The sequence below is a fragment of the Gambusia affinis genome, linkage group LG03 (assembly GCF_019740435.1).
Source record: "Gambusia affinis linkage group LG03, SWU_Gaff_1.0, whole genome shotgun sequence".
In the NCBI taxonomy this organism is placed as follows: Eukaryota; Metazoa; Chordata; class Actinopteri; order Cyprinodontiformes; family Poeciliidae; genus Gambusia; species Gambusia affinis.
In genome coordinates this window covers 32093634-32117605 of record NC_057870.1, presented here as the reverse complement: position 1 = coordinate 32117605, position 23972 = coordinate 32093634, and the positions used below count along the sequence as shown (strand labels likewise).

At 45.2% G+C, this 23972-nt stretch overlaps 1 protein-coding gene across 4 annotated transcripts in view; it reads left to right on the top strand.

Annotated features, from left to right (window-relative positions):
• Positions 1-927: 927 nt before the first annotated feature.
• The window catches only part of grin1b (glutamate receptor, ionotropic, N-methyl D-aspartate 1b), a 42366-nt gene continuing 19321 nt past the window's right edge, over positions 928-23972 (top strand). For 2 of the 4 annotated variants that reach the window (XM_044112288.1, XM_044112286.1), the window contains exons 1-7: positions 928-1282; positions 5627-5883; positions 11223-11357; positions 12201-12377; positions 18118-18180; positions 18886-18983; positions 21944-22065. In XM_044112288.1, coding sequence (XP_043968223.1) covers position 1282; positions 5627-5883; positions 11223-11357; positions 12201-12377; positions 18118-18180; positions 18886-18983; positions 21944-22065 — 853 coding nt within the window. In that variant the 5' untranslated portion in view covers positions 928-1281. The remainder of the gene's footprint in view (positions 1283-5626; positions 5884-11222; positions 11358-12200; positions 12378-18117; positions 18181-18885; positions 18984-21943; positions 22066-23972) is intronic. The other 2 variants (XM_044112289.1, XM_044112287.1) reach the window with 1 other exon arrangement.

The window sequence follows — 23972 nt, the reverse complement described above, 5'->3', positions numbered from 1 at the left end:
TAAACTTTATTACTCCTCACTGAAACTTTTGAAATCTGTTTCTGCAAGAAAAGTAACTGTCAGTATCTCAACTTTTCTTTTGTTTTAAAATCCTGCTCTATTAATATTCATTTGTCTTAATGTTTTATGTGCTTGTCTTTAGTTTTAGCCCCTGGTTTTTGTTTAATTTTTCTACCTGTGTTGCAATGTTCTTGCACCTCATCGAGTCTTTGTATACAGTTTGTTCAATAATAATAATAATAATAATAATAATAATAATAATAATAATAATAATAATAATAATAATAATAATAATAATAATAATAATAATACAAGTTTCCCACTTCCTGGTCTGCAATGTTCTTCACTTCCTGCTCCAGAACGTTTCCTAATTCTTGTTCCACAGATGGTTCCCCATTTCCTCTTTCAGAACGTTAACATTTATAAATCTCAGGGTTCCAAACTAAATATTTTATTCACAAGCTAAATGTTTAGCTTACAAACTATTTTCTTAGCTTTCAAATTAAATATTTACTTATAAGCTAAGTATTTAGCTAGCAACCTAAATATGTAGCTGGCACTGCTAAATGTTTAGATCTAAGTTAAAAATGTCTTTTGTTAGCCAAATATTTTGTTCCCAACTAATTATTTAATTTCCTTACTAAATATCTAGGTTGCTAACTAAAGTTTTCAGTGGTCCAAATGTTCCACCCTTGTGAAGCGGTTCTGGAGACGTTCCGAACTGGACCCAGACCGAACCGAACTGGGCTCATATTTAACTCCTGGTTCTGGATCGGTCCAGTCTGTTATCAGAACCAGACGGTTCTGGTCCAGAACCCTGAATTCTCTCTGGTTTCCCAAAACAAGACGCGCGAACACCGACGTCGCGCGCAAGTTCTCCTCCGCTCGGGAGCGCGCCCCGCTCGTCTCGGGAGCGCGCCCCGCAGATCCAAGGACAGAGCGGCGGGCGCGCGAGCATCAGGTCACCTGAAAGTCCTCCGTCATCGCGAGCCCGAACAGAACCGGGAGAACCGGAGCCGAGCCGGGTTCGGAGCCGATGGATCGGCGCTGAAGCAACAGGACGAGGCGGAACCGAGTCCGCGGGTCCGGTTCTGAACACGGACTGACACAAACCCAACCCAGTCATCTTTGCTGTCACCGAACCGACCGGCACCAGAACCTCTGAGCCGGAACCGAGCCGTGACCCGTCCAATCCAGACCGGGAAGAGAACCGAGCCGTCGGCGGATCAACAGAAGAGCGACGGAACCACCAGAACCGGGACCCGGACCTGTAGCGGGATCAGTGAGTGTCTCGCTTTCTGTTCAAGGGTTCTGGTTCTGCTCGGCAGCAGTGATGTGGTACCGGTTCTGATCAGGTCCAGAGGTCCCGCCAGGGCCCTGCGGGCTCACGGTTCGGTCCGGTCGGGCTTCATCCTCTGTTTGGATCTGGATCACGTGCGTTCCGGTTCTGATGGTTTTATTTCTGATATTGGCTTTAAAATATTTGAAATAAAAATCTTTTACTTCAGATTTCTGAGAATTAAATGAACGAAAATGATCATTTTTAGAGTCAGAAGTTTTAATATTTGTATTAAGATATTAAAAAGAAAAAGTTGTGCAGAAATGTTGACATGATTTATAAACTTAGTAAAACATCAAAACATGAAGCAGAAATCCGCGTTAATCTGTCATCAAGCTTCAGGCTGAAGTTTTTTAAGTTTATCAGAATTTTCTTCAAATTTAAAATTTTAATACTTCAGAAGAAATTTTGTCCTTAAAGTTGGACGTGAATTTAGAGCAGAAATAAAACATTTCATGATTAAAAACTTAAAACAATCCAAAGATCATGTTCAGATTATTCATTAATCAAACGGAAAACATGAGGAATTAATATAATCTGATTAAAACTGTTGGTAAAATCATAAAATAATCATTTAGTTCATATTGTTTCCTGATTTAAACATATTTAAAGGGTTTTAAAGCGGTTCTGGTTCTGGAAGGATTAAATGTTCATAAACATGAAGCGTTACAGCCAGTTTTTATAAGCAGCAGCTGAAATATTAATAAATATGAGAGTTTCTGTTTCCACCTCTGAGTAACGATAAGAGCTGCTGCTGGTTTGATTCGGTTATTGATGACGATGCTCAGAGTTTTTACAGCCAAAAACTTGATCAACTTCATGTTTTATATAAACTTTATGTTTCAGACGCTCCACATAAAAACATCCATCATTCAGCTGAAACTGGAGGCGGCTCGTCAAACGCATCACTTCCTGTTGGCTGGAATGATGGTTGGAGAAAAAATGATTATTTAACCATTTTTAATCCCAACCAACATAGAGAGCCGATCAATAGCGATCAATAGAAGCAGCACTTTGATCAAACTATTATACTTTACCTGGATTCTGATTGGTTTCTGCTCTGATCACCTTTAATAACAACATGATTCATGAGTCGGTCTCCTTATCCTGACCTCTGACCTTATAAACACTGACCCTACAAATGAATCACATTTATCAGAATGGAACATTTCACCAACAAGACAGTTCTGTCTTAAATAATAAAAAAATCAATTATGAAACAAATAAAGCTCAGCCTAACCCTAACCCAAGCCCCGCCCTAAACACGAAGCCCCGCCCTAAATACGAAGCTCCGCCCTAAACACGAAGCCCCGCCCTAAACACATAAAATGCCACTCTAAAATGTAAACTCCAGTTCCAACAAATAGACCACACAGATGCAGATGGAGGGCAGGAAGTAAATGCCGTTTGTTTATTTCTGTTTGTAGTGGAGATTGTTTTCCAAACCAAACATCCAATAAAAGTTCCTCCAGCCACTATGAGGCACTGGGTCCAGTTTCTGTACACAGGCAAAAGAAGTTCAATGTCCAAACTTGTTGATTGTTCTGGATGGTTTATTTTTCCTATTTCAGCAAAAATTACAGAGTTCAAACTTTCCTTTGTTCTCATGCTAACCACAGGCCCCCAACCAAAGGCCTGCTGGTCCTTTACCAGCCCCTACACTGACAGAAAATGGACCGACCCACATCACTTCCTGTATTATTTAGAAAAAATAAATAAGGAAAATAATAAAACAAAAGATAAATAGAATCAATAATTATTAACCTGCAATTAAATTCTGTAAATAATGCAAAAAATATAAATTTAAGGATTAACTAACAAAATTCAAATGGATAAAGAAATAAAGAATAAATATCTCCAACACTGCTGGTCCAGCATCAAAATGTCCTGAACGGTTGATCCAGCTGTTCTAATAGAAAGATAAACGTTATTTTGGCTGTTCGTCACAAGGGAGTTAATTTTGAAAAACTTACCAAAAAAAGAGGAGAAAAGTGGATCAACAATCTCCAACTAAAAACAGGAGGTGCAGAAACTAACTAGAGCAATCCTTCAGACCCAAGAACAGAGAAGAGCTTCGACGGGTCCAGCAGAGCACCGAATACACCGTGAAAACTAAAAGAAAAGAAAACACATTTGTTTAAGTGCTTTTGTTTGACACAAAACATAAATACATTACATAGTAACGCTAAGTTCACAAACTAATGCAGTTCTAAACATGAACCTCGCTCCGCTGCACGAGGGCTGCAAAGCTCATGGCGGTAAAGTCCGAGTTGTGCTGCCGTTAGCCGTCTCTGAAGAATGAGCGCTACAGTACAGAGTCATAAAGATGGAGAATATCCTCCTCTTCCTCTTCCTCTTCCTCTTCCCCAGGATGGGCAATTCAGGTGTCCTGCAGCTCTTAGAGTCTCTCTGGTCCAACAACCTGAATCCAACAGCTGAATCTCCTCCTCAGAACCGGTCAGGTTCTCCAGAGTCCTGCTGATGACCTCATGATTGGACTCAGGCGTGTTGAAGTGGAGAAACATCTAAAGGTTGCAGGAGACCGGCCCCTCAGGGAGACCGGGCCCTCAGGGAGAACGGCCTCTCCGGCCCCTCAGGGAGACTGGCCCTCCAGGAGACCGGCCCCTCAGGGAGACCGGCCCTCCAGGAGACCGGCCCCTCAGGGAGACCGGCCCCTCTGGGAGACTGGCCCCTCAGGGAGACCGGCCCCTCTGGGAGACTGGCCCTCCAGGAGACCGGCCCCTCAGGGAGACTGGCCCTCCAGGAGACCGGCCCTCCAGGAGACCGGCCCCTCAGGGAGACCGGCCCCTCAAGGAGACCGGCCCTCCAGGAGACCGGCCCCTCAGGGAGACTGGCCCCTCTGGTCCTGGAGTTGCCCACTCCTGAGAATTGTATATTTTAGTCCAAAGTGCTGACTGACAGTAAACTAGCAACACTTCCTTTTATTTTTCGCTTTAAATGAAGGCACTAACTCAACGTGAACCAAACTACAGCGCCCCTACTGGGTACTATGGGTACTACAATCAGCATATATAAACATGGAACACTAACAATGCCAGAGTTTGAGAGTTTAAATGTATTAAGGAAGGGATATGATGTGGTGGATCAGGGGTTAAGCACAGCCCACATAGGGAGGCCTTGGTCCTCGATGCGGCCGTCGCAGGTTCGATTCCCGGCCTGGCGACCTTTGCCACATGTCTTCCCCCTTCTCTCATTACCCACCTTCCTGTCAGTTAACTATCTAATAAAGGCCACTAGAGCCAATAAAACCTTAAAAAAATAAATGTATTAAAGAAAAGGTTAATTTATTAGATATTATGAGGAAGAATTTGGGGAGTAAATATATACAAATAGTTATTCGATTTCTAAATTAAATTATTTCATAGAATTTGATCATAGTAGGTGTGTTTGTGAATATAAAGTTATCTAAAAGTATATGAGTATAGATATGTATAAATATTTGTATGTATAGGTAGATTTATTTATTCATTTTATTTATTATTAGTAGTAGTAGGAGTTTATATACATTATAGACCATCACAAACCACACTCCATACCAGTAAGTGGCTGTAATGCTACCAAAAGTTTGTTGCCAACTGCCAATAAATCCAAGAATAATAATAATGCCAGAGTTTGCAGCTCCATCTTCTAACAGGTAACGATCCATGGTTTAAATTGTATTTCAGATGTTTTATTGGACAGTTCCCTAGAAAGACAAGCATTCATATGTAAGGTAAGATATGATTTTATGCCCTAGCCTGGTTGTCCTCGGAGCGCTAACGTTGTTAGCAGTTAGCTCAGTGGTGAGTCCCGGACAGAAAAGATTATGTTTATTGATGCTAAAAAAGCTAAATAAATGAAATGTAGCCTCCCCAGCCAATCAGACAGTGAGCTGTGACTGTTCCGGTTCATGTCCGAGTCCAACACGGGTTCTGTAGATCGGAGCCGATCGTTGACCTGCATTGGACCTGAATCCAGCAACGACTCGACATTAACGTACAACTCCAGCATGAATTTGGTTTACAGAAGCTCAATAAGTTATTTACCAGGAGATCCGAGCACATAGAGATAACATGGGTTAGCTTGTTGTTAGCGGTAGCATCGTTAGCATAATTACTTAAAATAGCACAACTCACCCGGCAGAAACCAGTTTACAACCATGTAATGCTTCTTTTGATCCTAAATTTGACCCAAAAGTAAACTAAAGAACTGCATGCTCCAGGCTTTTGTGCTGCGTCCAGCGCACTTCCTGTCTGTGGATGACCGTGGTTTCCCTCCTCTCCCCAGTGGCGGCTCGCGGCGTGCTGCTGCTGGCTGCGCTGCACTGCTGCTCGGTGGCGCTGTGCGGCTGCGAGCCGCGCCTGGTGAACGTGGGCGCCGTGCTGAGCCAGAAGCGCTATGAACAGGTGTTCAAGGACGCCGTGACGCAGGCCAACGACCTCTACGGCAAGGACAAGTTCAAGATGAACGCCATCTCCGTCACGCACAAGCCCAACGCCATCCAGATGGCGCTGTCTGTCTGCGAGGACCTCATCTCCAAACAGGTGAACCGCCGGACCGGTTACCATGGCAACGGCTACCTGGCCGTGTTTTAACTGGGAAACAATACTGCTGCTATTCTTTCCAAGTGTTGCTGCTCTTGTAAGATTAGCTAAAATGATAGGACTAGCTAAAGTGATGCTGTTAGCATGTGGGCTATCACTAGCATGTTGAGTGATGAATCGAGTAGTGAGGCTCCCTGACAGGGTCAGAGGTTAAACGGGATCATCATAATGAGATCTAAATGACCTGTCGCTGAAACAAGAAGACAATCTGGCTTTCACCAGACAAATATCGTTATGAGTTTCATGTCTTATTAAAATGAGAAACTTACGGTTCCTTATGATTGTTGTTATTGTTTATGCAGATTTGTCTCCTTCCTTTAGATCCAGTTTATTCGGTTCCCTCTCTCTGTATCTGATCCTGATTTTAAATGATTTTCATCCATAAACCTGGCAGATAAAAACGTTCACAGTGGATGTTGTGATATTAAGCTCTCCGTTTTGTGCTGGTTATTTATTTCCGCCGTGTCTCTTTAAAGGCAGCGTTTTAAACGGCTGGCTGTGACAGTCTCAGTCTGGGTTTGTTCAGGGACTCAGAGATGTTTGCTGAAACATTAATACTTCATGAATATGATTAGAATAACATGAGGAACAGAAGCAGAAGTGACAGAATGAGTTCACACGAAGCGTTTCCTTCATATTTCACCTGTTCTGAAACCTGAGCGTGGCCGTCAGTCTGAGAGGAAGCGGCCCGCTGGGAGCAACGCAGCACGCCGCATGAAAGACCCGCCGCACGCATCAAGACGGAGAGCGGCTCCAGGCGGGAAATCAGAGCTGCTCTAAATATAACTACACAAACAGACACTCTACAAAAGACACAAATAAAGATTCTGAAAGAGCCTGCAGAGAACTGAGCTGCTGATGGAAACCTGAACAGAACCGGGTCAGGCGGCCGACCAGACGGCTCTTCATCACAGGAGGAGGAACATGGAGGAAGATGGAGGAAGATGGAGGAAACGAGGCCAACATGGCGGCATGTTGGCCAGAGAGACGGCTGTCAGATTAACTTGCTCTTTCCGTCTGGCTCTCATGTAATCTGCCGTTCTCCCAGAGCGGCCATGGAGGGATTATCCAAACGCTTTTAATCCAACAGTCTCTCACTCCCAGAATGCCACAGGTCTGACTTTCCTCCTCCTGAGCCAAGAATCCTCCAGAAATCAGCCTCAACTTGGCTGGAAGTCTCAGGGAACAGACAGTGCAGTATCTTGCCATCGGAGGGCAGTCAGGAGCAGAGCCGCCATGCACCGGCGCCCCCTGCTGTGAAAGGTGAAGCATCTTGCCCAAGGACAACGATGGAGGCGGACGGAGCGACCCACTGATTGCAGGGGGAGCTCCTATCACCATGGTGACGACAGTTGGATCCAGGAGGAGATCTGGTTTGGAAAGAGTCGCATCTCATTTTAAGACGTTTAGATCCTGTAGATCAGGGGTCCAAAGTGGCCCCTGAGGGCCTCCTGCATGTTTTAGTCCCTCCCTAACATGGAGCTGCTGAGAAGGTTTGTTACTACCACCAAAACACTGGAGTCAAACGGATCGGTTCTGCAGAACCTTCATGACCTCATGATTCTGTCCAGGCGCCGCAGAGGCTCATCTAAAGGTTACAGGACTGCAGTTGGACACCTGCTGCAGTAGAACAGCTGCCTTGCTACAGAAAGGTCCTGGGTTTGAATCCCAACCTGTAGTCCTTTACATGGAGCTAACATGGAACTAGCATGAAGCTAACAAAAAGATACAATGGAGATAGCATGGAGCTAACAGGGCTCTAGCATGCTGTGTCTATCAGAGGGGTTGCAGTGATTATTCAGCAAAATGAAAGTAAATAAAATCAAAATGTCTATTTTTCATGGTTTCATATATTTAGCAGAGCCACTTGTGGCTCCACAGCTGCATTTCCAGGTTCCACCAACTCAACCTTAAGACTTTTTAAGACAAATATGCATAAAATCAGAATACAGAAGCTAAAATACAGGGAGGCAGCCAATGGAACAATGGGCCTAACGAGATGAGACAATCGATCGCAGGTGTGAGACAACCTGAGAAACCAGAAGAGAAAAAGACATGAGGGAAAAATTCAAACAAACCTAAACAGAAACAAGCCTGACCTAAGAACAACAAAGAGCTAGAATATGAATATTTACCCTGAAGAATTTGTTATCCCAAACAACTTGAGATCCTTACTTAATGTCTCCTTTTTGGAAGCCAAACGCTGCATTGCTCTCTTGGAAGAAAGAGTCATTATGTGGAATTTCACAATGGACCACGCAAATGACCGTCTACTTTGCACTTGACAAAATCAGTTATTTTACTAAGAATAAGCTTGATAAATTCTGGGTGGTCTGGTCTGTCTTTCACACTTGGCTGTGTCAAAATGATATCTAACTTGATGGATGGAAAGAGGATTGGTTATAAGGCCATGTGGTGAAGCAAACTGATGTTTATGTAGGTTTGTCTATTGAGGGTCTGCTGTAACCCCCCCCCCCTATGTCCTTTGGGTTTTTGTCTGGTCTAGTTTAAGTATTTGTAAGTGTATATATGTATGTTTCTTGTTCTGTTAAAATCAATAAATAAATGTTTTTTAAAAAAAGAGCTAGAGTAACTAGAAGATCTAAACAAAGAAATAACCTAACTAGAATTACTAAAGGAAGAAGGTAGAAACACTACAGTTATTAACTTAACTGGAACCACTGCAGAAAGGTTCAGTTATGTCAGAATAACTGAACCTACAGTGATGAAATAACTAATAAAGACGACTAAAATCACTGCAGGGAGACTGAAATAAGAAGGATTAAATAAAAATAAACTCAGTAAAGAAAGATTGACATGGACTCAGATATACAAGAACAACAGAACCTAAAGTAACCAAAGAAGAAACACTATGAAGGATGAAAATCATTAGAACCTATTTATGTCACGTTAACGAAGAACAGCTGAAAAGTTACCGGTTCATCAACTGGTACCAATTTGGCTCCAACTCCTCCCCTCATCATTTCTATATTCTTTACACCAAATGTTTTATAAACATTAATGTTGTTTCCACATATCATCTCCAATGTCCGCTGGACTTCGGGTTGCTCCGTGTCAGCTGTTTGGGATTCCCCTCTGTAATTTCCCCTCAGAAAGCAGGAGGAGAATCCGGCTTTCTGATTGGCTACCTGTCACATTCAACAGGCTGCGTTAAGCTCCCAGTGGGGAAAACCCCTGATTTAGATCGGAGCGCCACAACGATCTACCGTAACACACCACACACTACAGGATGATCGGTTATGAAACCACAAGAGACAATCTGAGAACATCAACGTTCTCAGATTGTCTTCAGGGGAAAATGTAGGAGTGAACTAACGTGTAGTGTGAACTATTGCATCAGGTAGTCGATGTTCCATCTTCTCTATTTAAATCTAATGATTACTGAAGGACAATATGGTTTACAGACTTTATAATCTGAACTCTTTTGGTTGAATCCAGTATTTATTTACACTTTGGCTTTATGTTATTTCGTTTTTATTCAAGTACCGTCCATTTTTGTTAATGGAGACTGAGAATCCATTTTATTTTAGTTTTGGTTGTTTTGTTTATTTTATCAGTTCCAGTGTTAAATGTTCTTTGGAAAATAAAGTGTTTCTATCTTTGGCAGAAAATCACATGAATTATTATGTCATTTCCATTAAATCAGTGTAAAAAGGTCTTCAAACAATATTATCGTCTACCGCAATAGTTTTTTGAGACAATTAATCGTTCAGCAAAATTTGCTATCGTGACAGGCCTAAACACACGTTGAGCTTCTTTTAACTTCACCTGGAAGATTTATTCTTCTTGTAATGACCGTACTCCATATACAACACTACATATGCAATACCTCATATCAAATACTTCAGGTATCACAGATAACCCATAGATTCAGTACATCACAAATGGCTGTAATATCCCTTTAAACCGAACTAGAATTATTTTAACATGCTCCACCATTAATTTTACTGAATGACAAAATATTTTAGATAGCTTTTAATTCTCCAAACCAATTAGTTTTGTTTTAACTCAAATATCTTGTCCCTTTTCCTCAGACTTTTTGTATTTTTAACTGTCAAAATAAAAATATATGTATTTGCTTTTAAGTATTATAATAGCTTTTACAATTTCTATTCTGCAAAACATATATTTTAATATTTAAGCGATGCAGTTTTTAACTGCATCCACAGTTTTAACAACATTACAGTATTTTATCTCTTACACCAAAAAAACTACAAAACTGCTCCGTTAATATTGTCTCTTTATGCAGCCATTGAATTTGACAACAACATTGTTTCCGTGGGTTTTTTTAATAAGCCATAAAGAAAAGACACCAGAAAAATGTCTTTTACCGTTTCAAAACGTGAAAAATGCAGTAAGTTCAAAGTGAATTCAATAGTCGTTCAACTGTTTCTCAGCTAGCTCCAAGTACAGTGTTCGCTCGCATTAGCATTAATTAGCCTCCAGAAATACGTCCCGTTTTCTACACAACGTCAATCCAAAGCTGCACAAAGTGACTTTGAAAAGTTTAACCTCCCAAACTCTTAAAGGACACCACCTTTTATGCATCACTGACCTGTGAATGATAAAGAAAAGACGAGACACACACGTTGAGCTTCTTTTACCTTCAACCGGAAGATTTATTCTTCTGGTGTGCTCAATCTTTTCTAAGCCTCCAACGCGTCAGCGCCCCCAGCGGCCATGTGTAGAATTGCACGGACTAACTGAAATAACACTAAGTAACTTATTACAATGAGAAATTAAAGATACAAAATGAAAAATTATGTTAGGGTGCCTATTTTCTTACTTCTTGATTTTGTTTACTAGCAACTTGTTTTTCACCCCTCTACACTTGGTTCTGGTGGTTCATTCAGCCGTCGGCTAGAGGCCGAACTAAAACGTCGCACAGCCAACCAGACAAAATTTTCACTCAACCATGACAGACTAATAGAAGCTAGTTAGGGTATATTAGCAGCTAGTTAGCGGTAGCCTCCACCGCCTTGAGTCACAGAACACAATGAAGATGTCTGCAGGCAACTCAACAGAAAAGTTGAAACAAAAAAACATTAATTAGATTAAATAGGCAAAATTTAACAATTAATGATTTCAAGGGTAGGATTCATTTTATAAATATGATGGATTTTGAGCTCAAAAGGACCGGTTCTGCTTTCGACGTTCGGTTCTCTTGCTCCTCGGTTTGCCAGTAGATCCCAGTAGATTCTGTCTTAAAAACAAACCGTTTGTCAGACGGGTCATCAGGACATCTTCTTCATCTGCAGGTGTATGCTATCCTGGTCAGCCATCCTCCGCAGTCCAACGATCACCTGACTCCAACACCCGTCTCCTACACGGCCGGGTTCTACCGGATCCCGGTGGTCGGCCTGACGACTCGCATGTCCATCTATTCTGACAAGGTCAGCCGCCTGCTGCAGCAGTTCTCATGAGTCCCAGTGTTCCTGGGAGCTGATACTAGACACTGTGTGTTGGGAGGGACTGGAACAGATCAGAAAAGCTTAGGTTGGTTTAACTAAGAAGATACACTAACCTAACTGAGGGTTAGCTAAGATAAGCTAACTGGCTAAGCTAAAAGTATGATAAGTTCAGGCTAGCTAAGTGAGCTAAGAAAAGTTTGTGTTGGTTAAACTAAAGAAAAGCTAATTGGAGACTAGCTAAGGTGAGATAATAATTGATGCTGCTGGACAAACTAAAGTCAAAACAAGCTAAGTTAGCTGGTTGGTTAAGCTACGATGAACGTGGATTGGTCATGTTTTGGTAAATTATGCTAAAATAACCTGAGGTAAATATTAAATCACAGTGAGTTAGTTTAAAACAGCAGAAGAAGTGAAACCTAAACCCAACCTGACGAACAGCAAAGGTCACGTCAAGGTCATGACTCTATGCAGCGTTTACGGCACAAACACTTAAAGACCTGAAAGATCCATCATCCTGCATCGGCAACCTGTACATGTGTTAGCGTCTGTTACCGTGTTAGCATGATTTTATATTTAAGAACATATGATCCAGTTCTTTTCATTTCCCAGACTCTTCCCTGAACTGGGAGCAAACTGGACTCTGAGTCTTTCTCAGGTTTATGAAACTGTTGATGGTGAGATCAGGCCAGAGCTTCCCTGTAGTCCCGTCACTCCCATCACTCCCAGTCCTCTCTCGTTTGTGGCACAGGATTCAGAGAAGTGAGTTCTTAGTGTTCTGCTGTGGGTTCTTCCTCATGCTCCTCTTCCTCCTCCTCCTCGCTGCAGAGCATCCACCTGTCCTTCCTGCGGACGGTGCCTCCGTACTCCCACCAGGCCCAGGTGTGGTTTGACCTGATGAGGGAGTTCAGGTGGAACCACATCATCCTGATCGTCAGCGACGACCACGAGGGCCGAGCCGCCCAGAAGAAGCTGGAGACGCTGCTGGAGGAGCGGGAGACCAAGGTGAGCAAGGTGCTGGGCGTCGTCCCGGCAACCGGTCATCGTCACGGCTTCACCTGCAGGCTCCAGGTGGCGCACCTGTTGACAGAGGACATGTGCAGATTACCCACCTGGATGCGCATGTGAAGGTACATGTGAAGCTGCAGCGCCTGCAAAGCGTTTTCACTCCCTTCCATGTTTTACAAATCAGTCCTGATTAGCAAAGTTTGGCTGTTTGGACCCAAGAAAGTAAGAAAATAATTATTTCTACCAAATAGGAGCTTAAAATAATTGGCTGCAGAAATATTCACTGAGCTAACTCCTAAATGTGCAGCTATCCAGAGATCATCAGTATCAGTCGGTGTTTGAAAAAATGAAAAGGTCAGACCCGACTTTGTGCAACTTTTTTCCACCGCTCACCAAGAACTGGGACAGCGATTCGTTTCTTGTTCTTCTAATTCTGCATGACAGACTTGGTGAAAGTGGATTTTATCAATATCTGCTGTGAATTCAGCTGTTTTTTAACAGTCACAGTGCTCTTGGGGTCAAATCAGGGTCAGCTCGGGGTCAGCAGCCTGATTGTTGGAAGGCTGAACTCCAGGCCGTACTGTTGGTCTTGTGAGTCTTATCGCCACCTGGTGGTAACTGTAGACATTACAACCAGCTGGTGGTTCTACCAGTGAAGTTCATCTCCTGTTGTAGCTTTGTGTTTCACATCTACCTTGGAGTTCACATGTGAATGAACACATTAAGACGTGTAAATCTGCGCATGTCTCTGTCAACACGTGTTGGGAGCCAAGATAGCAGTGGTGGGCCCCGTTTTGCTAATCCGCTAATATCAGAACTAATTATTAGCTTAGCATTTTAGCACCTTTGCTAACTGTCTAAACACTCAGCTTCTCCTAAATTATATTTTCTAGAAAAATAGTAAGGCTGTTTTGTAAACTTTCAGCTGAATAAAGTGACATCTGTGTTTTGGTTATCAGCTGTTCTCCAAGTAGCAAGACGTTTATATTCATACTCTTAGTTTGAAGGGGTGAAGACTGTTAACTCAGAAGTTTCGTTTCCTGTGCCCGCCTTTCTGGGCTTTTTTTCCCCAAGTATACAACAAATGAACGAAGGAGGCACAGACAACACTAACAGGAACAAACCACCAGACGTGTTAGCTAAACAAATACATGCAAGAACTCTCAATTATGATTTGTTCTCCACATGCTAATCACCGCAGCTCCACCAGTCTCTAACAATCTAACAATCAGAGTTAGCAAAATTCAACAGCTATAAAACTGAAACCACAAGTGAAAGGTCTGATCCACAGAATCACTTCCTGAAGGTAGGAGTGTAATGACAGAGGAGACCTTGATGAGGCGCTATGCTAGGTTGTAGCACATGTGTCTTGAACACATGGGGGTATCAACATGGATGGACTTAGCACTTCACCATTAGCTTCTGCTAATTATCATGTAAAGTTGACACTAATAACAATTATCATTGTGGCGCTTTAGCGTAGCCCATGTTTCTGATTGGTGCTTTAGGGTTAGCACAGCTAGCATTAGCTGACCGTGCCCACCACTGCCAGACAGAAATAAACGTGTTTACTCACGGAGCATGGAAACGTGGAGTGTGAAGTTTCCACTGCATGGCTGAGAGAGGCCTTCATCAAACCCAGCGGTTTTCTTTCAGTCCTCCATCTCTGCCTCAACCCGTCTATCGTCCATGGATCTATACCTCATCTTCCCTCGTTCTTCATCCCTCCATCATCTTCCTGACTTCCTGCTGGACGCGTCATCTCAGCTTCTCCATCATCAGCTTCCTGTTCGTTCAGGATGATTCTGTTGATCTCCACCAAGGTTGTTTACCGGCTGGTTTGTTTCCATGGATCAGGGAGACGGAGCGAGTCGGACAGCGCCGCGGTCCGGTTGCTTTCATAAGGCTCGGATGTTATTCAGAGAGAGAACTGCTGCAGGAAGTGACACCAGTCTTCTTCCTGGTTTCTGAAGTTCTGATCCGTTCTGAAATCCAGACCCGGAGAAACGCGTCATGATGCTTGTTCAGATTAAATTTGACTGTTTTTTCTGTCGGTATTTATTGTTTCTCTTATAAAACAATATCTGTTTGTAAATGTTTATGTTTGAAACATGTTCTATGGTTTTGACAATTTGGACCCAACAACCCTACTGGTTTTACTGGTCCTCGTTCTGGTTTAGACTACCTGTTGGTAATGACTTTGGACTTCAGGCTACATGTGAACCGGAACCAACTGGACCTTCCTTTGAAAGGACGGCTGGTTCTTCTGTCCTGCTGGTTGTAACCCGTTGGTCCTCACTCTGAACATCAGAGTTTCCCTTTTGATTTGTTGATGGTACAGAATGGTTTTGGTTCTGGACGTGCAGACCAGAGTGGACTGATGGTGTTGAGACTGGGCTGAAAGTTGCTTTCTCTGGACCTGACTAGCTTGACATGTGGATTGTTCTTCTGGACTTGCTGGTCTTGATTCTGGGTCTGTAGGTTTTGATTGAGACTTTCTAGAGTTGACTTTGGATCGTTTGCTCTGACCTGATGAACTGAACTTTGGCCTTTATGGCAGAAAGTCCAGATCTGTTGAACTTGTCCAGGATTCCTTTGTTCTGACTCTCGATGATCCCGGTGTTGTCTTTAAAGCTGTTGGTTCTGACTCGTAACATTGGCAGGTCCGATAGAAAAGCAAATAGTCTTTCCTATCAGACTTGCCCAGCTTTGTTTTGTGTGTGGCAGTCTTGACAGAAACTGGTGTTGATCTTGGACCTGCTGATTTTGAGACCTTGTGGAAAGTTGCTGACTGTTGTCCTGATTAACATTATTCTGGTTCTTGATTGCTGGTCTTGACCAGAACCCACTGATTTAAACGGTTGGCTGGCCGGACTTATCTCTGGACCTCTGCAGCCTGTTACTGACGGTCTTACTGACACTGGAAGCCACTGGTTTGGACTCTGAAAACTTTGGACTGGAACCTCTGCTCTTAGCGAAGCTGTGATGGGGCGTCTTTACTTCTAGTGGTTTCGGCTCTCAGGTTGGTGTCTAGGTTCCTCCAGGATCAGGACTTTTACAGTTTCTTTAAGGAATCTTATTGGTTTAACAGATGTAGATTACTGTCAGGTTCTGGTCTCGGTCCAGGCAGCTCACCTCATGGGTTTATACCGTCTCTATGGGACACGCTGGTCTCTTCTCTGGACTTACTGGTACTGACTGGTACGGTTCTTTTAGACTTCAGGTTTGTCTGTTCTGGAACACGCTGATCCAAATCGAGACCAGTTTCTCTAAAAACTGAACTTGGTGGTTTGACCTGGACCAGCGGGTCCAGGTAGAGCACGGACCTGCTAGTCTTGGTGGAGGTTTGACTCTTTGTTTCATCGTCTTTGAGTTGAGCTGATTCTTCTTCTCTCTGTGGACTCATGGCATGGTTTCAGTCCTTCAGCTCCATCTGCTGTCTGGTTTCTCATCACCTCGACTGACGGAGATCAGAGCCGCGCAAACACACCTCAGCCGCTTCCGGCTGTCCGTCACGTCTGCTTCGTGTCGCCGCTGGCGACAGGAAGTACGACAGGAGGAGGTCAGGGACCCGCTGAGCTCAGACTAACTGATCTAACCTCCAGTTACAGTCGGCTGGGCAGGGGGCGCTGCTAAACTGAGAGGTTAAAGGTCAGGAGGTCAGAGCAGGAAGAATATTCTGGCTGAAGTCGGTGAGCAGAGCTGCAGCCCAGCAACACGGACACGTTCTGGGGAGAAAGGGACCCGGATATGGCACGGATGACCTTTGACCCAGATCACAGTGGCCTGGCGGTCCGGTCCGTTTGATGGTACTGGCTCGGTTCTGGTCGCTCTCTGTTAGGATGGCTTTTATTTTGAAACCCTTCAGAATAAAAGCCCAGAACAATGGCACTTCATGTTCATGAAGGGTACTGCCCCGCCGCAGCACATTAGCATCAGGGCTGGAAGTCGCAGCTTGTTAACAGGACGGATCTGAGTTTTCCTGCTGAGGTCTGTTTGGACCGAATCATCTCTTCTGAAGGTTTTCATTATAAATCAGTTCGACAGGTGAACCCATCTAAAAATATTCCTGCTGTCTGCACACCTGCAGCCAGAACCCAGAGGGAGATTTACACCTGAGAGCAAACAGGAGAGCCACGGATCATCCTGCAGGTCCAGCAGCTGTAAACTCGGCTCCGCTCGGGTTGGACGGCCGGATGCCCCCAGGATGTTTAAAATGATCTCTTCATGCAGAACAAATACAGCAGCAGTGACCTCATGTTGTGTTACTGAGGGGCGTAAATTATGAATAATGTGGTGGAGGCCTGGCTCAGATTTCCTAACCGATGTTCTGTGAAGTATTTATGAGCCGTCAGTATCTTACCAGCAGCTATGCAGGTTTTATGGAGCGGTCAGTCAGATGTTTCCTCGGATTCAGCGGTTATCAGAAACAACTTGAGCTTCCGGTACGGTTGAGATGAAACCGTTCTTTGGGCTCCGATTGGACCCAAACTGTCCGATGAGACCAAACCTCCAGTCAAAACACTGCTGACCCTCCAGGACAGACTCCTGCTAGCCCGCTAACAGCAGAGCTAATTTTTCACTTGGTGCTTTAGCATTTTTGATAGCTTTGACAATGTTTACCACACTTAGCTTACGCGACATGAATTTTTCCAGACCATAATTTTCAAAGAAGAAATCAGAATTCTTCTAGTAGTTGGACGTTTATATTCATGCTCCTATCTTGAAGTCAGTCTACGCGACAACTTCATTTCTGCTCTTATCTGTTTTTTAATTAAACTTTACAAATTACAAGTATAAAAAAAATAAAAGAAAAACAAGCATGTATTTCTTAATTAAACAAATTCAGGCAAAAATTCACAGATATAAAAAGTATTGAGAGCCGGATCCTCCTCAGCATGGGGGTTAGCTCTTTACGATTAGCACTTTAGCATTAGCTTTCACCCATTACTATGTAGAAATGGCTCTTCAGAGTCAACAGAGATAATGTTTATGATTAGCATTTTAGCATCAGCTGAGCTAACGTTTATGATCAGTGCATCAAATCAAATCAAATTTTATTAGTATAACACATTTCAGCATCAAGGCGTTTCAAAGAGCTTTACATCAAATCAAACACAGAAACACAATGAAACAGAATCAACAATAAAAACAACATCAAGTCAGATTCTGTCAATAAACTTGCAATTGATTATGTTTCAAATGAAACTCTAAACAAGCATTAGCTAGCTTTTCTGTTAGCGGTGGCCACCACTGCCTGCTGGGACTGTTGTCTGTAAGTGATGAGCTGCCGGTGAGGAACTGAACTATCTGAGCTATTACTTTGACTGGGCCAGAACTTGGTTTGGTCCGGTTTGGAACCAGAACCAGGAAACTACCAGCATGAACCTCGTTGAAGCAGAACAGCAGAGAAAACGTGACGATAAAAACAAACCTGATCAACATTGAACCTTTATTTCTGATTGTAAATCGATACGGTGATCATATTGCCATGGAAACATCGACTAATGTATTTCAGGTATTATGGTTTTGTTCTGTTCATGTTACACTGGACACTAATGACATCACCCAAAAGGTTAAAGGTCACAGGCAGATATTACAGCTGATATCGCACTGGTTGCTGATGTGGCTCTATGTGTTTGCCTCTGACTCCGTCGTGAAGCAGAAGAAGAATCATTGTTGATGCTTTGCTGTCTATAATCTCTGTCTGCATATTTTCTCTGCACATCACTGTCAGACTAAAAACAGGAACTATGAAAACCTCGACCAACAGAACTTTGACTTCAGGAGAACACCCAAGGTATAAACTTGCATGGTGAAATGATGCACGCCGCCCAACCAATCTCTGAGCTCGCCCAGTAGCCGGCACCAGTTAGCCCCGCCCAGACCCAACCCGGCTCCAGAGACAGACTCCTGTCCCGGTGGCACGTCTTCTCTCCACATCTCTTTTCGTTTGGTTTTTCATGACTCCTGCACACAAAGAATGGGTTCGCACTGCCAGGAGAGACGCCCTTCCTCTCCCTCCTCTTCCTCCCCGGTTTTCCTCATGTGAAGGGTTGCATGCAGCCAGGCTGATGCTTGGCTGACGACCTCTGCCCTCCAGGATCCCTTCACTCCTCCCTTTCTGTTGAGAAATGAACCACTCTCTCCTCCTTCTCTCCACTCCAACCTTTTTTTAAGTTGCAGTTGCATCAGCGCGCTCTAACATGCACGTCCCTGATTGGTTGGTTGGTTGGAGTCAGTTTGCATGTCCCACCACGCCCTCCCTTATTTTGCCTTTGAGTTTCCTTTCAGTTCAGCAGATCTTTGACTCGTTCTGCCTCCGTCTGTTTGCTCCGTCCTCCTCCAATGGCAGCATGGTCGCTGCTGGGGGTCGGGTTGGTCATGAGGGAGGCGGATCCCGGAGCTAATGATTCCTGTCCTATGATGTGTTGTGTGGTGTTGTTCTGCCGTGTCTCTTCCTGTCCCTCGCTGGTCCCGGTCCGTCGGCGCCGCGGTCCTCCAGGCGGAGAAGGTGTTGCTGTTCAGCCAGGACACCAACCTGACGGCGCTGCTGCTGGAGGCCAAGGACCTGGAGGCCCGAGTCATCATCCTGTCGGCCAGGTGAGCGCCACCCTGAGGCCGGGGCCGGTAGCAGCTGCTGCTCATCAGGAATCATAAATCAATCCGTATCTCAGCTAATTGAACTCCTTTTAAGAGTTTATTGAAAATCAAACCGACACTTTGCTAAAAATGGGAACACTGACGACGACTGAGTAATAAAATCATAATTCAAATTTAATTTGAATTAAAAATGTGTTTGTGGTTTCAGGTTCTAATCAGAGTCAGAACTCAAGTTTGAGCACAAAGAACTAAATTTCTTGTGCTTTTGTCACATCATAAAAATGTTCCAAAAACAGAGCTCATGTTTAGAAGGATGCTAATTATTACAACTAAAAACCAGCGATCAGCCTGAAACCTGGAAGTAGTGATGGACTCTGACCTGAACATTCAGAGCCACATAAAGACAGTTACAAAGTCGGCCTTCTATCACCTGAAGAACATTTCCAGGATTAAAGGACTAATGTCTCAGCCAGATCTACAGAAACTCATCCATGTGTTTATCTTCAGTCGTATTGATTATTGTAACGGCGTCTTCACAGGTCTGTCCAACAAATCAATCAAACAGCTGCAGCTGATCCAGAATGCTGCTGCTGGAGTTCTCACTAAAACCAGGAAGATAGAGCACATAACACCAGTTTTAAAGTCCCTCCACTGGCTCCCTGTCGCTCAAAGAATAGACTTTAAAATACTGTTGTTAGTTTATAAATCACTGAATGGTTTAGCACCACAATACATTAAAGATCTGCTGCTGTTGTATCAACCTTCCAGAACTCTCAGGTTCTGGTTCTGGTTCTGCTCTGCATCCCCAGAACCAGAACCAAACGAGGAGAAGCAGCTTTTAGCATCTATGCACCAAAAATCTGGAACAAACTTCCAGAAAACTGTAAAACAGCTGAAACACTGACTTCCTTTAAATCTCAACTAAAAACCCACTTGTTTAGAGTTTTATTTGAAACGTAATCAATTATAAATTTATTGATGGAATCTGACTTGATGTTGTGTTTTTATTGTTGATTCTATGTTTCATTGTGTTTTTGTGTTTGATTTGATGTAAAGCTCTTTGAAATGCCTTGCTGCTGAAATGTGCTGTACAAATAAAATTAGATTTGATTTGATTTAATGTTAAGATGCTAACTGTCATGTTGGGTTAGAAGGGAGGCCCAGTCTTCCCTCCCCATCCTCTTCTTCCAGCTCCTCCAGGAATCTCAAGGTGTTCCCAGGCCAGCAGAGAGACATCGTCCCTCCAGAGTGTCCTGGGTTTCCCCTCCTCCTGGTGGGACATGAACTCCTCACCAGGGAGGCGTCCAGGAGGCATCCTGACCAGATGCTCCTCAACTGGACCCTCTCGATGTGAAGGAGCAGCAGCTCTACTCTGAGTCCCTCCTGGATGACTGAGCTTCTCTCTCTAATGGAGAGTCCAGACACCCTACGGAGAAAACCCATTTCGGCCGCTTGTATCCATGATCTCGTTCTTTCGGTCATGACCCAAAGCTCATGACCAGTGGGGCGTAGATCGACCGGTAAATCGAGAGCTTCGCTTTTTGGCTCAGCTCTCTCTTCACCACGACGGACCGGTACAGCGCCCGCTTGACGGCAGACACTGCGCCAATCCGCCTGTCGATCTCCCGCTCCCTTCTTCCCCTATTCGTGAACAAGATCCCGAGATACTTGAACTCCTCCACTTGGGGCAGGACATCCCCCCTGACCCGGAGAAGGCACTCTACCCTTTTCCGGCTCAAGACCAAGGCCTCGGATTTGGAGGCACTGATCGCCATCCCAGCCGCTTCACACTCGGCTGTGAACCGCTCCAGCGAGAGCTGCAGATCACGACCCGATGAAGCCAAAAGGACCACATCATCCGCAAAAAGCAGAGATTTGATCCTAAGGCCACCAAAACGGATCCCCTCAACACCTTGGCTGGTCCAGAGATTCTGTCCATAAAAGTAATGAACAGAATCGGTGACAAAGGGCAGCCGTGGCAGAGTCCAACTCTCACCGGAAACGAGCCCAACTTACTGCCGGCAATGTGGACCAGACTCTGACACCGGTCCTACAGGGACCTGACAGCCCGTATCAAGGAGCCCGGTACCCCATACTCCCGGAGAACCCCCCACAGGGCTCCCCGAGGGACACGGTCGAACGCCTTCTCCAAGTCCACAAAACACATGTAGACTGGTTGGGCGAACTCCCAGAACCCTCCAGGACCTGCTGAGGGTGTAGAGCTGGTCCAGTGTTCCAGAACCAGAACCACACTGCTCTTCCTGAATCCGAGGTTCAACAATCCGACGGACCCTCCTCTCCAGAACCCCCGAATAGACCTTGCCAGGGAGGCTTAAGAGTGTGACCCCCCGGTAATTGGAGCACACCCTCCGGTCCCCCTTTTTGAACAGGGGGACCACCACCCCGGTCTGCCAATCCAGGGGAACTGCCCCCGATGTCCATGTGATATTGCAGAGTTGAGTTAGCCAACACAATCCTACAACATCCAGAGTCTTGAGGAACTCCAGGCGGATCTCATCCCCCCCCGGGGCCCTGCCACCGAGGAGCTTTTTGACCACCTCGGCGACCTCGACCCCAGAGATTGGAGAGCCCAACCCAGAGTCCCCAGGCTCAGCTTCCACAATAGAAGGCATGTCGGTGGGATTGAGGAGGTCTTCGAAGTATTCTGCCCACCGGCCTACAATGTACCGAGTTGAGGTCAGCAGCACACCGTCCCCACTGTAGACAGTGTTGGTGCTGCACTGCTTCCCCCTCCTGAGACGCCGGATGGTGGACCAGAATCGCCTTGAAGCCATATGGAAGTCTTTCTCCATGGCCTCTCCAAACTCCTCCCACGCGGAAGCTAGTACTTCCTGTTTGTGTTTGTTAACTTCCTGTTTGTGTTTGTTAACTTCCTGTTTGTGTTTGTTAACTTCCTGTTTGTGTTTGTTAACTTCCTGTCTGTCTCTGTGTGCTTGCAGTGAGGATGAAGCCATGGCCGTGTACAAAGCGGCCCGTCAGCTCAACATGACCGGTTCTGGCTACGTCTGGCTGGTCGGAGAGCGGGAGATGAGCGGGAAAGCTCTGAGTGAAGCTCCTGATGGTAATGCCTTCCTCGTCTTCCTCCTCTTCATCTCTTTTTCTCTCTCTGTCTTCAGCTCTGCTTCCATCCATCACTCACGATGGAGTGATGGATGGAAGCATCCATCACTCCATCGTGATGGATGCTTCACGATGCAGCTTTGACCCGCAGCTGCACTGGACCAGTTTGGACCTGGTTTGGTCAGTCCCAGTCCTTAAGGGCCGGGTCCTGCAGGTCCTAAACGTGCTCCAGGTGCGACTGGCCTCAGCGACATGGCTGACGCAGTCAGGCTCCCCAGAGTCCTGCTAACGAGCTGAGCATTGACCTCAGGTGTGTTGAAGCAGAGACACGGCTAAGCGTTGCAGGACACCAACCCTGGAGGACTGGGACCGTCCTCCATGGGTCAGACGGTTGTCCAGGACTAGAACTGAACCAGGTTGTGCTCTACCTGCTGAGGAAGGAGATGACGGAGTCAGGACAGGTGTGGATGGCTGAGGAGCTTCCCTTAAAGGGCCAGTCACTGTCTGAACTCCAGTCGGGACTGGACTGGATGTCAGAGCTTTGGTTCAACTCCAAACGTTTTCTCATGATATCAGGAGGTTGCTGGTTCACCTCTGGGTGATTCCTGCTGAGCTGCTCCAGGGTTGGATGGAAACACAGCTGCTCTCTCTCTCTCTCTCTGCTGAGGATCTCTGATGAAGGAAGCCTCCTCCTCTTCCTCTCTGTCACTGAGCTTCTTGTTGTCTCTGGTTCTTCTGGTTGCTGGTTGAACGTTTAAACATCCGGCGGCGGTGGAGACGTGTTTAAAGGTTCCCAACCACTCGTTCTCCGTTGTTCCTGTGGCTTTCAATGTGTCTAACATCTTTCTGTTTCATTTCTATAGTGTGTGTCTTCTGCCCGTTCTCACAGTATACGAGCCAATCACAGGGGCCGATTCATGGGAGGGTTGGGGGGGTTGATGTTCAGGTGTGTGTGTGTGTTGGGGGGGTTGTTGCTGAGGTTACCGTGACGCGTATCCAATCGAACATGGGTAAGATGCCTCTGCTGCTTCCTGTTTTCTGCCTGATGCTTGGAGTCAATAAAGGCCCCTCCCACCTCTTCAACATGGAGGCTGGGGGCGGAGCTTATTGTTTCAGCTGATTACTCAGAGGGCCAGGAGAACAAAGTTCCCTTCAGACAGGATGGAAGCGTCTTTTGTTGATTTCATCCTACAAAACAGACAAAACTGTGTCTGGTAACCCATTGCCCTGATACCCCGACACCTCGATGCCCTGATACCCCGACACCTCGATGCCCTGATACCCCGACACCTCGATGCCCTGATACCCCGACCCCTCGATGCCCTGATACCCCGACACCTCGATGCCCTGATACCCCGACACCTCGATGCCCTGATACCCCGACACCTCGATGCCCTGATACCCCGACACCTCGATGCCCTGATACCCTGAGCCTAAGACATCCTGGTGTCCTGAACATTTGACCTCCTGATTCGGAGACATTTTCCATCCTGAGCTGGATCTCTGGCTGCTGAGTAATGGGCCTCTGCTCTCCTGCTGTGGTTTGAGTTGCTCTGGCGAACATCCTTGCCAACCAGCTGCTGCACTTTGAGAAGGGAAGTGATGTTTTCAACACATTGGAAGTCAATGTGATGAGAAAGATCCTTCATAGTTTCTCTCAAAGTGCTGCTGATCTGCCGTTTGTCTCTGCTTCAGCAGGTTGGAGGTTTCTCTACAGGGCTGTTTCAGATGATCCAGTAGATCAGATGCTGTAGTTCTAGTAGTTAACCTCCACCGTTTGGTGGAAGGTGACCCGGTCTTGTGGCTGCAGAACCGACCCACGCCATCGATTCTCCGTCACCAGTCTGGACCCTGTGGTGTTGTGGTACTATGGGTTATTTTTGATAAGTAAATGATGACATGTTTCTG